Raw genomic sequence first — 13248 nt, 5'->3', positions numbered from 1 at the left:
TATGCTTACACCCACAGAAAAACGGCTGGGTGTAAGACGTCCACTAAGATGTCGAGGAAAGGGTTCTTTCCGAGTTATAGTACTTGGGGCAGAGTCAGATGCTTGTTTTTGTAAAATTGGCCCCAGGCTCCATCCTAGTGACTAGACTAGGGACCACCACTGGAGTCTCATCCTGGCCCACTAATAGTATCTAAGCCTTGCTGAAGGACCAGTTCTGGAATCCCTGGAGACACTGAGTCCCCTAAGGCCCTCTTAAACTCCAGTTTCCCAGCCTCTTCTGGGGCCTGAATTGTGAGCCTGACCTGGACTCCAGGCCTTCTGCCCTCCTGCCGAGGAGAGCGGCAGGGCTGGCCTATGTACCCTTCACTCTGAGTATGGTCCTCCACCCCGGAGAGCCACTTGGGACCAGGATGCTCCCACCCCCCCAGGACTCCTAGCTTCTTTACGTCTGGACACTCCCACCCCACCCCGCCCACCCAAGACAAGCCCGGTAAGTACTGACCACACACCTCTTCGGACACTGTTGCCCCTTCTCCCAAAGCCAGCCCCTCCCGGGATCAGTTTCCAAACCCTGATCTCAGCTCCACCACGCCACTCGCTGGTGGCCCAAAATGGCAGTGATGGCCACTCTAACACGACACACAAGACCAGGGACGAGCAATACCGTTGAATGGCATTTTATTTCTAATTGGATCCATCAGCTGTGTCTGACTCCGTTAGTTCGAACCCTCTGCGCGGGTTCTTAGCCGACCCTTGGAGGCTCTTCTTCCCGGTTTTGACGTCGTTGCGGTAGGTGCTCAGCTCCTCTTGGTACTTAGCTCTCAGGAGAGCTGCCCTTTGTTCATAGGGCTGCTTGTCGTTGTCTGCTGTTGAAGACCACATCTTCCCCGAGGCCTTTGCCACCTGCACTACTGACCAGTTTGGATTCTCACTCTTGAGCTGGGCATAGTGGTCTTGGCAGAAGAGTAGGAAGGATGATGGAGGCCGTCTGGGTGCGTGGGGGTCCCGCTTTCTCCTTTTCTTCTTCCTGCCAGGGTAATTCATCATCTCTTCCTGGTATCGGGCTTTGTCGAGCTTCGCCAGGGCTTCATATTTGGCCTTTTCGTGCTTTGAGATGGACCTCCATTTCTCCGAACACTTTCTAGAGAGCTCTTTAAAGCCAAGGTAGGTATGTGGCTGTTGCTCCTTGAACTTATTTCTGAAATTCAGCAAAAAGTGGATGTAAGAAGAGACATTTGCCTTGGGCTTTAGCTGGATTTTTTTCCCCATGTTCATAAGGTCATTTTCTTTTCTGGATCCAGTAATTTAGACAGCAGAGACTGTTGTCCCCCACACTGCAGGAGCAATTCGAAGGTGCTCTGCTGGCGGTGAATTTTTCTCTCTGTAAGAGCTGCAGACAAGGGTCGGCCTTTTCAGTGCTGGCGGCATTGTTGGGTCAGAGGGGACTGTGACATCACTCACAAGCTGGCCACTCTGGGCCAGTGCTGGTGGCATTTGCATACAGGTGCTCTTATTGGTTGGCTACTTGGAGGTCAAATTATGCTTCTCGTGAAAGGTGATGGTACATCCAGAGAAGGCTCCGGAGCAGCTGCTCCCCCTGCAGTATTTCTCCTTGGCTTCCTGGAGGCAGTGGGTTTTGTTCAGTTGGGGAGCTTTCCGTCCCCCGGTTGTAGTCACAAGCCACTGGGTCTGCCTTCCTCACCGTGTGCATGTCAAGATGCCGCCTCATCCCTTCCAAAGACGGGATGGAAATAATGAACGTGAGGAGGTGGATGGTTCCAGAGCTGTCATGACAAAATGTGGAGTCTTTCTGTTTGCCTTGAACAGTGGCAGCTCACCCCATACAAAGAGTTTAGTAGTAACTCTAAAAATAATCAGGTGTGACAGCTGTGACTCGGTTCCTGTCAGGACAAAGTTGTCTAATTTAAAACCCATGCACTTGGCCTATAGTACGTCTGAACTCTTCATTTCTCTGCAGAAATTGGGGGGCGGGGGAGGTGTTAGGGAAGAAGGGAGGAGAAGCTTCAGGTTTTACTAATTACACCTGGGTCCATGAAAATGAGATCAAATCCTTGGCCTATCAGGATCCCACCCCCCCCCCCCTTTATCCCAGGGGTCCCTGTTTCTTGGGGCTAGAGCACAAAACTCTAGCAGCTACACTCAAACTAGTCAGCTTCTGGCTTTTTGAGAAAAGGAGGTGGAAATATTCCACCAGTCTTCCAACTGGAGGGAAAAGAAAAGCGTCATTGATTGACCTTTGGACCCTGGGAGGTACTTGCTTGTGTGGTCACGGAGTGGATGCGGCTCAGCGGTTGAAGACACAGCCAAGTTTACAGGACTAGAACACCGAGTCTCAATATAAAGTTAACCTCTTTAAGGTGAAACAGCCACTCACAGGTTGGAGTCTGGGATTGAACTGATTTGCCTGACTCAAGCCTGTGCTTCATCCCGCCTGCCCAGAACTGCTGCCTGGGGACCAAGGGTCGGGGTGCGTGGCCTCAGCCGCTGAGCCTGAGACTGAAACTTGTCTGAGGCTAGACCCCATTTTGAATATTTGCCAAGGCCATTCCCAGGGCTCCACGACTGATTTCAACTTCTATCTTACATAAAAGAAAGATAGCAATTGACTAGAGTCACCAATTCTGAGTTCTAGCCCAGCTCGCCACGGAGTGGCTGGGCCATCCAAGCCAGTGCTTCCTTTCTGTAAGCCTGTGATATCTCATCTGTGAAATCAGTGATGTGGAATCAGGGTTTCCCTGGCCCGGAGAGACTCTCCCAGTGACATGCAGTAGTTCTGTGCCTGGATGGGGGAGGAGGGGGTCTGTGAGATACCAGACACCAGCCCAGAAAGTCCGGGCCGGTGGTGGGGACAGAGAGGTCTAGCCAGTGGGGACGGATTACTCTGGGGACACTACTCAGCCTAGGGAGCTTTCTTCCACTCTGGTTCTTTGTCCCAACGCAACCAAAGGGTGGCTCATCTGTGTGTTGGGCTTGAGCTGGGCTGTCAAGATGCATGAGACACAGCTCCTTCCTGAGATAGAAGGATGGGTTGTGAGGAAGAACTTGCCTAACTCCATACATGTTAATCAGCTTCAGCTCAGATTCACAAAACAGCGTAGCAGCTTATCTGTGCCTTTGTTCACAACCTTCCACCTTCTCTCAGGATGATAAGATCCAGGGACATTAACCCCATGATGACCATCTGGAGCCTGGCAGTTCTAGGAAGAGGAGACAGTTAAGGTAAAAGCTATGGCAGGTGGTGTTGGGGCCACACGCCCGACTTGTCGGGGTAAAGCGGGGGACTCCTTTGTCTAGTGGAGCTGCATGAGGAGTAGATACACCTGACTGTCTAGAGCAATGCTGTGTGTGCTGGTATCTGAGGTTTGCTCCTTTCCATCCTTCCCCAGCTCCCTGTCCTGGGAAGCTGACCTGTAGGGACCACATCAGTGGCTCCTATGCCCTCTGGCTTCCATTTCAGTTTGGCCAGTGGGGACCCCAACAGGAGATCAGGGAGGGAGAGAGGTGAGGTCCAGGGAGTTACTCTCCTGGCTCCCTCCCTGCAGGGCTGCCTGGAGCTGGCTCCCCATCCCCAGACTGAAAGCCCCAGCTCCTCCTCTCTCCTCCCAGGTTCCCTCTCCTTGTCCCCTCCTGCAGAGGGTGGTGAGAGCTCCACCTTTACTAGCCGGTGAGGATGCTGCTCTCCCTTGTGGCTTTCCAACACCTTGCCCTCCCTTTGTAAATAGCCTCTTTGTTAAACACGCCTCAAATTATTCTGATTTGAGTGGCCATCTGTTTCCTGCTGGGACCCTGACCGGTGTGCCACATTTCTAACCTTCCCCGTGAGCAGCCGTGGAGGTGGATAAATAAAGCAAGTGTGGGCATCCGTCCAAAGTGAAAGGGTATCGAGCTTCTGGAGGCCCGAGCGCTGGCCTATACTATAATATTTAAATACTATAATATTTCAGATTTATCCTCACTAAGACAGAAGTTTTAATATGACTGGAGTGTGGATAATTTTTGAGTCACCCTCGCACGATGTCTAACTTGTGCCTCTGTTCTAAGCACTTCACCATATCAGCTCATTTAGTCCTTGTGACAACCCTGTGTGTGGGGTGGGGGTGGGGGTGCTATTTTTATCCCCATTATAAAGATAAGGTCTCTGGGCACATAAAGTTTTCAGAAACAAAAGTTTTATGAAACTGTACTTACTATGTGTGTGACGTACTCTTTTCTTCTCCATTCGATGCTATTATAGTCTCCTCTACTTTATTTTTTATTTAAAATGCACCGCCACGATCTGATCTCATGATCTGCAAATGGGTCACAATCCATGGATGGATTTGAAAAACGCTGTGTAGGCAGGAAGGGATGGAGTCCCCACCTCGGAGGTGGTGAGAGCCTCTCTACTCGGGGGTGATAACAAGAAGTGGACAGGACATAGCCTCTGGAGCCAGACAGATGTGAGTTCAAATGCCACCTTCGCCACTGAGTAGCCGGGGCACTTTGGGCAAGTCTAGCTTGTTACAACCTTATCTGGATATGGAGTAAAATGATAAAAGGGTGAGAATTAACGGAAAGGATGGGACTCAAAGCACCTGACACTGCCCCTCCCCAGCAACGTGGGCGGGACTTAGGACTCGCTTCTGATGAGTAGGGTATGGAAAAGGACAAGTGATATCTTCATAGCGGAGGAGGGGGGCAGATACCACCATAATCAAGGGATCAAAGTGAAAACTACCAGCCAGAGGCCATGCTGATATCACACCCCCCTTTTGATAATGTGATAATAAGAGCATCTTGCCCGGTGGTATTTTTCCCCCAAATCCATAACCCTGGTCTAATTGTGAGAAAATATCAGACCAACCCAAATTAAAGGTCTGGTTCCAAAATACTTGATCAGTACAAAAGTGTCAGGGTCGAGAGAAAACAAGGAAAGTCTAAGAAACCGACGGATTGGAGGAGACTCGGTAGACGTGATGACTCTGTGCAAGAGAAATGCTGGCCTGGATCCGGGAGCAGAAAAGGAGGCTTAGTGGGAAACCAGAGGAGATGCGATAAAGTCTTCCACTGAGCCAGTAGTAATGCACCAATGTGGTTTCTAGTTTTGCTGCATGGACCATGATTATGTGAGATGCTAATATTAAGGGACGCTAATATTAATTGTACTGTCTTTGCAGTTCTATGCTCATTTCAAAATAAGTTGTTTTTAATCTCCCCAGCTGATGGGAGTGTGTACCCAGGGTTGCGGCACCCCATGCTTAATCCTTCTCCAGGAATTCTAGAGCAGATTTCACCCTCAGTTGCAGCAGCATGTGTTCCTGGCGTGTCGTCTGCCCCAGTGTTTCTCAAATTTGGGGGCAAGCATCAAATCTGGGGAAATTTAAAACATGCCAGGCCTCAACAACAGCAACATGAAGAGCAGGAGTACCTGGCAGAGGCACGTGATAAGTGCTGTGATGCTCTCTCCATCCCCCTGCTGCCCCTCCTCCTGTGGGGTGGAGATCAGGGCTGCGCTTGCCCTCTGAGCAAGGCATCTGCGGCAGGTAGAATACTGGCTCCACGAAGATGTCCATGTCCTAAGCCCCGACGTCCATCAATATGTTACCTTACATGGCAAAAGGAACTTGGCAGATATGATTATGTTAAGGATTTGGGATGGGAAGATTATCCTGGATTATCTGAGTGGGCCTGATGTAATCGCATGGGTCCTTATAAGAGAAAGGCAGGAGTTTCAGAGTTAGAGACAGATGCAGAGGGTCAGAGGCAGAGAGAGCTTTGACGATGCTACAGTGTTGGCTTTGAAGAGGCAGAAAGAGACCACAGGCCGAGAAATGAAGGTGACCAGTAGAAGCTGGGAAAGGCAAGCCAACGGGTTCACCCCTAGAGCCTCCGGAGAGAGTGCAGCCGCGCAGACACCTTGACCTTGATGCAGTGATACCCATTTTGGACTTCTGACCTCCAGAATTGTCAGAAAATAAATCTGTGTTGTTTTAAGCCACGGAATCTGCAGTCATCTGTGAAAGCAGCAATAAGAAATGAACACAGTATCCTTCTCATCCAACTGGCGGTCTGTAACTATTCCTGTGCTATTCTTAACGCCTGTTTGTGTAAATAAAGATGAGAAATTTATGTCATCACTTATTGGATTAGTTGAGGGATCAGGGAGCATGATCTAGTCAATTTTACACCCTTCTTCACTCACTCACTGACTCATTAACTCACTAATTCACTCACTGGCTTACCAGTTTACCCTTTTATTCTTTCAGTTCATTCACTCACCACTTGTGTGTGCACGCGCGCGCGCGCACACACACACACACACACACACACACCCCTCAGTCAATAGCTGTGAGTTGCTGGAGCAGTGCGGCTGCTGCTTTGATGGCCATCGATAAGCAGTGTTTGAGGCATGGATACGTCTCAGGAAGGAAGGCGGTGGTAGACAGAGGCATCTGAAATTTCCGGGAAGTCAGACTGGCGGGGGAGACAGGGCCATGAGCAGATCTTTGGCACTGACCTCACGCCAAGGACTGTAACTCAATCAGATGTGACCATGATAGTTTGATAAAATTGACGACAACACTCTAGCTTTTTCATCTGTAGAAGCCTAGAAAGAGGGGGAAATGAAAAATGCTGCATTGGATCCTGGAACAAAAACTGGGGGACGTTCGTGAAAAAACTGGGGAAATGTGAATAAAGTCTTCCATGGAGCTGATCATACTGTAGTTTTGATACATGGACCATGGTTATGTAAGAGGCTAATATTAGGGGAAGCTGGGGGAGGGGGATAGAGGAAATTTCTGTAGTGTCTTTGCAACTCTGTTCTCATTTCACAGCAATGAGTGGGAGAGCCAGGCCTCAAACTCAGGTTGGTTTAACTCTGAAGTCTATGTGTTTAGCCTCTACTGGTGCTCTAGTAACTCCCTTGGGGCCAAGGAGAAGGGGAAGCTGGGAAGAAACAAGGCCAAATATTACAGGAGGAGAGAGGTAGAAAGAGAGAATTTGTCTAAATCTCAACCCTTGCGGGGTTCGGGGAGACTTTTCCCATCTGGGTTGATCCTGATTCCAGGTGCATCTGGTGAAGTTATCCCCAGGTCTTAGGATGCCCCGAGTCCAGCAGGTAGACAGACCTGGATGGCCCACTGAACCCCACCTGCATCTGCAGGTACACACAGAGCCTGGGTTCACTTGCATGGGTAGAGGCTGGCCAAAGCCAAGTACAGGGTCAGCATCCAGCTCAGTGGACTAATGGACAGGTAGACAGGAAATGGGACAGATGATCAGGTGTAAGAATAGGGTGAGCGTGGCGGGGGCCAGGTGTACCTGTTCACCTTCGGCAGGATGTGGTGGGGGGAGAGGATGAGATCTAGAACAAGACCAGCTTTGGGGAGATACTCCCACAGCCAGCTGTGGGTACCCCTCACAGACCTTGACAAAGCCCCCTGCCTGACACCACAGAGTAGGAAGAGTGGCCCCTGATCCTTCTGTCCAAGCCCCTGCCTCTTTCCGCCACAGTGGACACATTTGTCTGCCTGGCATGCCTCCCTTCTTTCGAGCACATTCCTTCTTTTGGCGGACTGTCCCCTCCAAACCTGTCATGGGGTTCTAGTAGGGGCCCATGCCCTGGGCCCCAGGACTGGGCACAATCCCAGCTAGACTAATCAGAGGCTCCCAGTAAGATTTTTCTAACTGAACCCAAGGGAAGAGATCTTTGTCTTCTCTCTGAAAGTGAAGCTAGGAGGGTGAAGTCAGGAAGCTGGGAAGTGTGGTCATTGTCCCAGCTTCCAGCAGCACCACCTGCAAAGAGAGGATGAAGCCAGCAGACAGAGCACAGCAGAGATGTGCCCAGAGAGGGGGACCTGTGACAACTGAGTCCCTGGGTCTCGTCATCCCTGGGGCCAGCTATGGTGTGACTGTAGCAGCCAGTCATTTCTTCTCTACTCCACGCTGATTTGACCTGGATTTCTGCAGCTTGAAACCACGAATGTAAGACATTAGGTGTGCTAGGGCTGAGTGATATAAGACCTGAACTCTCCCCTCCCCCATTTCCGAGTCTTCCTTCCTGCCTCCTTCTCTCCCCTCTGCTGTGTTCACTCCACCATACTAATGGCTGGGTCTCTGGTGTGTTGCTCAGATAGTGTATGGACAGCACTGGCACGCCGTGGGCCCTCCATAGTAGTGAATGCTTCTTGAGCACTTGCTCCGTGCCAACCCAGTACTGAGAGCCTGTAAACCCATTATCTCACGCAAGCCACGTAGAGTGCTATGAGGTGGGTGCCGTTGTTATCCGCGGTAAATAATACACGGGGAGACCGAGGCACAAAGCAGGTCAGTTACTTGCCCAAAGTTAGACGGCTGGGAAGTGTAGGTACAGGCAAGACTTGAGCCCAGGCAGGTGCCTTCCAGGGCCCGTGCGCTTAATCTCTGCCCCAAACTGCTCTGGATTCAGTAAATGTTAGTCCCTTTGCCCACAAGTGTCCCTTGCTGCACGGAGCTATGACGTGACGAAGAATGGTGGTTGCTGTGTCCTGAAGCCTCAGCAGGGGATTAGGAGCATTACTGCATCACCTTGAATCATCACAATCACACTATGAAGTGCACACTGGGAAAAGAGAGGCTCAGAGAGGGAAAGCAACCTTCCCTAGGTCCCTGAGCCCCTGGATGGGGAGGCAGGATCAGAGTCTGTCTCCATTTGACTCTAGGTTAGCTTCCTCCCTGGCCTTGGCATTCCCGGTCCCCGAGATGATTTAGCCCATCCATTCTCCAGCCGCCTGGGAGGTTCGCTTCCTCAGCCAGGGCTTCAGAGCTGCTGAACTGTCAAGCGGGGCTGGCTGGCTGCCTCCTGGAGGGGAAGAGGGAGTGCTGAGGATGCTCAGACTCAGAATGGCAGTCGAGTAGCAGGCACAGGCAGGCGTGGGAGGCTCCTCGATAAGCCATCTGCAAACATTTCCTCTGGATGAGAAGTATTATCCAAATGTAATCCCCAGAGGCCTCTGCAGGGCTCACATTGCCACCCTCCCCAGAGTGAGGGCAGGTCCCTTCTTCGAGTCCTGTTTTCTGCAGTGACAGGCAGACGCTGGGCAAGGCTGAGGAAGCAGGAGCCCCCGGAGGCCAGGCTGGGGCTGCCCGAGGGTGGGAGGGAAGGTGGCTGTGAAGTGTACCAGCTATGCTGGGTGCCATGGAGTGCCCTGCCCTTTCACCTCTGCACTGTACTGTCACCAGAGAGGGTGCAGGCATGCTTACTTCCCCAGGGAAATGAGGCCAGGCTATTCTGGGGTCTCTTTAATCCCTGTGTTCTCTGGAGGGTAGGGTTTAAGGCACTGATAAGATCCTGTCTCCTCTCTTCTCAGACCTAAGCAAGGGAGAAAAATAGCTCACATTTGTGAGATACCTACTGTGTCGGGCATAGTCCTGGATATGTTATATGCAAAGCACAGGAATCCCATGGCACAGATGAAGAAACTGAGGCTCAGAGAACTTACAGCACATGCTCACATTTCACAGATAGTTAACAATCAAGCCCAGGTTCAAATACAGGGCTGTCTGATTTGGGTTGGCCTTTAACGCTTGACTTTCTTAAACCTATTGCCTCTATGTAGGGGAACAAGACAGGTGATGAATGAGACAGGTGGCATCTTCACCCAGGCAGAGACCTGAGCCAGGAAGGGGAGAGGGTCCAGGTAGTGTGTAAGCGTGCCTCGGTCACCAGGCTCCTAAGGCCGGCGCCCCATTCCTGGGCCAAGCCTGGAGGGGGTAGGCTTTAACATCTTCGGGTGTGGGGACCATCGGGTCTCCAGGCTGGATCTCAGGTCTCATCTACAGCAACAGAGACTCTGGCTGGGGGCAGGGGACGGCCAGCTGAGGGTCCAGCAGCTGGTCGGGGCCCAGACTGCTGTTAGATTCTGTCCCAGTCAGTCTGGAGCAGGATCTAGAGGAGGACGGATTACAAGGTATAGGACATCTTATAAGAGTGATGGGGGGAAGGGCAGCAGCAGAGGTGGAAGAGATGATGCTAGACACCCTTTTCCCAAATCTCTTCCGGGAGAACTAGGCCTGTGCGGCCTCCTATTGGTCAACATGCGTGCACAGTCCCATCAGCTGATTGGCCCAGCTTGGGTCACGTGGCCACCTCAATCCATTCAGCCGTGGCCGAGGGTCACACGGCTGCCCCTTCCAGGAGCTGTGGGTCAAGGGAGGGAGACTGATCTTCAGAGGCTTCTAGCACTCAGAAAGGAGTGGATCTGCCTGATTTAGACCTGGAATCAGAAAAGGAGCAAGTTGGGCATCTCCTGAAATGTTGTGGGGAATCCAGCATGAGCCCCCTTGTCCAGAGCTCGGCACCCAGCACCAGTTCCCATCTCCAGACCCAACCCCATTCTGTTTACTTTAGCATCCCAGGCACAGCCTCTCCACAGAGGCAGGAAACCCCTTACCTGGCAGCCCTGCCCAGTGAGCAGCTGAGCTAGGAATGGAGGGAACTGATACCCGAAGCCACTCCACGACCTTCTCACTGTGTCCCCTCACCCCTCCCCAACTCACAGCCCCAGGACATCATGATGACACTCTCATCCCAACAGCAAACACAGCCAGGAGGCCTGTCCCGCAGCCCTGCCGGCTCAGACACACACCCTCCAGGGAGCAGTGAGTCTGGAGGAAAAGCATTTACCTGGTGTAGTTTGTGTGGGTTCCCTGGAGCTCACAATTAGCCAAGCAGGAAAGAACCCTGAAAATTTATTGAGTTTATTGAGTTGCTCTGGGGAAGAGGGAACATTTCCCCACGTTGATTACCAGACTCCACTGTTGCTGCACTGGGGCCATGTCACCATGAGAAGAGTTTCCCCAAAAGGTACCAGCAGCTGCCAAAAGCATGGGGAGCACAGTGAGGGCTGAGAGACCAAGGCGGTGGGGCAGGACGTCTTCACGGGAGACCAAGATAAACCTCCTCCCCAGTGGCCTCTGAGCCCCTCCCCACTGTCCCCAGGCTTCCCTCCTCACCTGCCTTTTCCTCTGCTTTCCCCACCTATGCCCTCTGCTTCCCCCACCTATGCCCTCTGCTTCCTCCTGCAGGACCTCATTCATTCATTCACTTATTCAAGTGTTCCTCCTTCCTGTGAGTAGTATTTCCCGAGCCCTTCCCATGTGCCAGGCACTCACAAGGTACCGAGGAGAGAAGAACTAAACAAGAAAGGAACAGCTCCTGTCTTCAGGGAGCTCGTGGTTTGGTGGGGAAGCAGATGCCTGGTAAGACAAGCACTGTGATGGAGAACGTGCAAAGACTCTTTGCAAGAGAAAATGAGGTACCAGGGAGAAGCCCACCCGGCTTCCAGGGAGCCAGTGGCTGTAAGACAACACCAGATGGAGGAACAGGAAGTTGCTAGAAAAAGGGTGGGGGTGGGTCAAAGAGGACAGGGAGAGTTTGGCCAGGTGGTGAGTTCTTGATCTTTAGAAACATTCAGACGGACCATGTGTCCAGAATGCTGGAGCTGGGATGCGTGCAGAGCCGGGCGATGACCTGGGAGGCCGCTGAAGTTCTCAAATATGACGTTAGGACTGGCTGGTTCCCACCCTCCTGATTGCAAAGGGGGCAGCATTAGAAAAGATGCCCCACTGAGGAAAGCAAGAGACTGCTGTTCTCATGTTCGCTCATCCATTCATTCATTTATTCATCCATTCATTCATTCACAAAGCATGTGTCATAAAAGTGCTTTAACCATCTTCCCCCAAGCAGCTCCTGGAGTAGCTGGCACTCCCAGCCTTGATAGATCTTCCTGCCCGAGGCACCGTGGCACACACAGTGCTGGCTGCCTGCAGGCTGCCTCCCACCCCCACCCCCAATGCCTGTGCACTCTGTGCTCCCCCTGGCCGAGCCTTGCACTTTCTGAGAATCGGGTGGGTTCATTGCCAACTCTCTAGGTGCCAGTTGTACTTGTTATTGTAATTATGTGATTTAAATTAAACATCACATAAACTGATGAAATATGAGTGTGAAAGGAAGCGTAGTTGCATCTCTGGAAACCAAATTGAATGCCTTGGCATGGTTCCATGAAAGAGACTCTCTAAAAAGAATTGCTTCCTAAGTATTAGGTGTGAGTGAGTGAGAGACGGGCACGCAATGAACCCGTTCCATCAGGGTGGGGACCAGGTCTGCCGTGCCCACTGCTGCATCCCTGGTGCCCAGCACGATGCCTGGCCCATCGCAGATGCTCCGTAAATGTGAGTTGACTGTATGAGCTGTGGCAGAATCGGAAATGGTGAGGGATACATTATGGGTGTAGTTTATGTAGGACAGACAATGCGGAGAGGAAACCATGGTTAAAGGAAAGACCTCGCTCCTGCATTACATGGACTGGCAACATCAAAAAAAAGTGCCTTCAAGTATTTTTACATTATAATGAAATGTTTAAGTTATGAATGTATTCTTTTCATTATACCCCACTTGGGAATTAGTCCCTACCAACCAGCTTCATCATTTGCAGGACTTCTAGGGTCGGTGTCAGTAAACTCTGTAACGGACAAGATAAATATTTTGGTTATGGTTTCTGTCACAGCTACTCAGCTCTCCCTTTGTAACCTGAAAGCAGACGATAAGTAAATGAATGAGCACAGTTGTGCCCCAGTGACACTTTACTGACAAAAGAGACAGCACACTGTTTTTTGCCAGCCAGGGTTCTATGGAACTGATTTGTTCTGTGTGCCAGGCACGGTGCTGTGTTGCTGGACCACGGAGACAAAGAAGATCCTGTCCCTGCGCTTATGGAGCTTGCCTTCGGGTCAGGGAGGTGGTCTTCAAGTCAAAAGATGATTACAATTTGCTGTCCTCGGTACAACAATGGGGCGGGTCCAAGGTGCAAAGGGGACACGGTGGAGGGTGCTCCTCTTCCCATGGGGGCAGGGAGAGGTGGAGGAAAGGAGGCATTTGGTTAGGTTCATGGGATCAGTGATATTTTCCCAGGTAATCAAGTGGGGCAGCAAGAAAGGGCATTGCAGGCAGAGGGAACAGCATATGCAAAGGCATGGAGACATGAAAGTGCCTGGAGCTCAAAGAGGGTGTCACTGGAGAGGGGAGCTTAGGCTTTATCTTGCAGCCAGCGGACCTTTGCTGCTGGGTTTCCAGCAAGGCAGCGACTTGAGCACATGCCTGCACAGAGTATGGAAGGTGGAGGCAGGCAGAGGGCAGATCAGAAGGCTGTCCCTGTAGAGCGGCTGAGGAATGACGGGTTCGTGAGGTAGGGACGATGTGGCCACAGT

At 51.5% G+C, this 13248-nt stretch overlaps 2 protein-coding genes across 3 annotated transcripts in view; one reads left to right on the top strand and one right to left on the bottom strand.

Annotated features, from left to right (window-relative positions):
- The window catches only part of CSMD2 (CUB and Sushi multiple domains 2), a 629134-nt gene that overhangs the window by 284058 nt on the left and 331828 nt on the right, over window positions 1–13248 (top strand). The gene's annotated exons all lie outside the window — the stretch shown is intronic.
- On the bottom strand, window positions 669–1379 carry HMGB4 (high mobility group box 4). Its single transcript, XM_057744242.1, has one exon. The coding sequence runs from the start codon at window positions 1273–1275 to the stop codon at window positions 685–687; it is 591 nt and encodes a 196-aa protein (XP_057600225.1). The 5' UTR covers window positions 1276–1379; the 3' UTR covers window positions 669–684.

This window comes from Hippopotamus amphibius, chromosome 1 (assembly GCF_030028045.1).
Source record: "Hippopotamus amphibius kiboko isolate mHipAmp2 chromosome 1, mHipAmp2.hap2, whole genome shotgun sequence".
Taxonomy (NCBI): domain Eukaryota; kingdom Metazoa; phylum Chordata; class Mammalia; order Artiodactyla; family Hippopotamidae; genus Hippopotamus; species Hippopotamus amphibius.
This window is presented reverse-complemented; position numbering and strand designations above follow the sequence as displayed.

Excerpts from the sequence above, each read along its gene's own strand:
- HMGB4 (XM_057744242.1), bottom strand. The coding sequence starts at position 1,275 with ATGAACATGGGGAAAAAAATCCAGCTAAAGCCCAAGGCAAATGTCTCT.